General features: G+C 51.2%; 1 protein-coding gene across 1 annotated transcript in view; it reads right to left on the bottom strand.

Annotated features, from left to right (window-relative positions):
• Tap1 (transporter 1, ATP binding cassette subfamily B member) overlaps nt 1-2,227 on the bottom strand; it is a 30,656-nt gene that overhangs the window by 26,423 nt on the left and 2,006 nt on the right. The window contains exons 2-4 of the mRNA XM_031347009.1: nt 1,850-1,889; nt 1,257-1,593; nt 710-907 (exon numbers count right to left, since the gene is read on the bottom strand). Coding sequence (XP_031202869.1) covers nt 710-907; nt 1,257-1,593; nt 1,850-1,889 — 575 coding nt within the window. The remainder of the gene's footprint in view (nt 1-709; nt 908-1,256; nt 1,594-1,849; nt 1,890-2,227) is intronic.

Raw genomic sequence — 2,227 nt, 5'->3', positions numbered from 1 at the left:
AAGTCAGAGAATGACTTTCAGGAGTCAGTTCTCTCCTTCCATCTGACATGTGGGTTCCAGAGATGGACGTCAGGTCACTAGGCTCGGCAGCATGATGGTGGCACTCTTAACCTATCCTGAGCCATCTCCCTCCCCCACACCTTTTACTGAGACAAGTCTCATATCAATATCTGGAAACTCACAGCAATCCTCCTGCCTCAGGGTGAGTCCTGGGATTACAGACATGAACCACCACATTGGGTTTTATTCCCATTTTTTCAAAACAGGGCAACGTCCTCAGAAAAAGGTAACATGTGCTGGATACAGAACTGCTTGGTGGCAGAAAGGAGCCTGGAATCTCCGGTTATGGCTGTAGTTCCCTGCATGTCCTTGTCACAGCTGTGTCTGGCCGCTGGCCTCTGGCACTTCTCATGGCTCTCACTAGCTCACACACACAGTGCCATCATGAAGCACACACCAAGCAGGAAATGTGTGGCTTTCTGAGAGGCCAAGGAAGGGCCCGAGCTGGGGGAGTGGTGTCTCCCTAATACACAGGGCTTTGTGGGCCAATGTGGAAGGTCGCTTCTTAGCACCACAAAACACTGAGAGATTTAAGGACAGAGAGCCCGGAGCTAATCGCTCCCCACTAGAGGATGAGCAGGAGGGTTGGGAAATGGCAAGATCAAGGCATGTTCACACAAAGGAGTCACATCCATCTCATGGTACTCACACTCGTGGTCCAGACCTCAGCGACGTAAGCCACGGCCTCCTTCTTGTTTAGCGTCTTCATTTCTTCCAACTTCTGCCTGAACTTCTGGGCCTCTCCCTCCTCATTAGCAAAGCTCCGTACGGTAGGCATCGCCGACAGGGCCTCCAGGGCCACCTGTGTGGACTTCGCTAGAGATGTCTGCACCTTCACTGCCAGTGACTATGGGGACAAGGACCAGAGACATCACACGGGGTGTGCAAATTAGAAAGAATACAAACACCTAGGTTACCTACGTGGAGATTAAAGTCAAGAGTCAGAGGGACAGAGGGAAGAGAGGAGTGGTTCAACACTCTGAACCCTGAGCTGTCTCTCCTGCCTGGGATCCTATTCGTAAGGACAGATTGTGACCAGAAGTTAGACAAGAAGGCAGAGTACACAGATGCGGGTGCAGGGCAGTATGGGGCCAGAGGTAACAGGACAGAGGCCCAGGATGATGGAGGAGTGGAAAGCCAGACTGAAAGTAGTGTAGGAGAAACCGAGCTTAGGAGCTGAGGACCTGGGAACGTACCTGGTGCACTTTCCCCAGCTTCTTGGGCAAAACAAAAAGCAGGGGCAGTGTGATCAGGGTGACCAGAGTGAGGTACGATGAACCCCAAAACATGAAGGCCAGGAGACACAGGGCTCGCCCCAGGTACCACATCAGCAAGCTCAGCTTGTCACTAATGGACTCGCACACGTTGGCTGTGTCGTCCGTCACCCGAGATGTGATGGAACCTGCCCATATTGACAACGAGAGACAGTGAGCATGTGGGTTATAGAGACAAGAGGAGCTGACAGTCAGGTGCCAGGGTGGGTATGTCGGGAGGGGGCATCCTGAGGGGAGTAAGAGACTGGGGGTGCAGGAACTTCAGTGCAAGGGGAAAGAAAGGAAAGACCTGGTAGGCCTGCGCTTGCCTGTAAAAAAGAGTTGTGGCTAGGTGTGGTGGCACACACCTTTAATCCCAACAGTCTGGGGTCAAAGGCCAGACAGGTCTACCTAGTGAATTCTAGGCCAGCCTACGCTACACAGTGAGACCTTGTCTACACAGTGACACCCTGTCTTTTTTTTTCTTTGAAAGCTAATGTAAAATGAACTTCCAGGTCCCTGACAGCTTTCAGTACCTCAGATACTGTGACTCCTGTCTGTTCCCTGCCGCTGGCCCTCCAGGAGCCATGGAGAGAAGGGAGGCAGGCCCAGGGTCCTTTAGGAAATGGAGACCCTCGGGTCTAACCCCAGTGCATCTGCCTAGGTAGGTCTCACAGTCTAGTGTCTAGAATTCAGTGTCCTCCATTTTAAATGAGGCAGTTGGAATTGAGGGTCTCTGGCTTTCCAGGGTTATAAGTCTGCTCTTTCTATCTATGAGGAATCTTGAATGCAAATACTGTTTGTCTTAGAGTGAAAAAGACAGTGTTTTGCTACATTTGAGATATACCATTAATAAGAAAGCTTGGGAAGAGGGTCACTCAGTTGCTAGAGCTTTTGCCTAACATCCAGGAAGC

This window comes from Mastomys coucha, unplaced genomic scaffold (genome assembly GCF_008632895.1).
Source record: "Mastomys coucha isolate ucsf_1 unplaced genomic scaffold, UCSF_Mcou_1 pScaffold3, whole genome shotgun sequence".
In the NCBI taxonomy this organism is placed as follows: Eukaryota; Metazoa; Chordata; class Mammalia; order Rodentia; family Muridae; genus Mastomys; species Mastomys coucha.
Note: the sequence above shows the minus strand (reverse complement) of the source record. Positions and strands in the feature narration are given on the sequence as shown.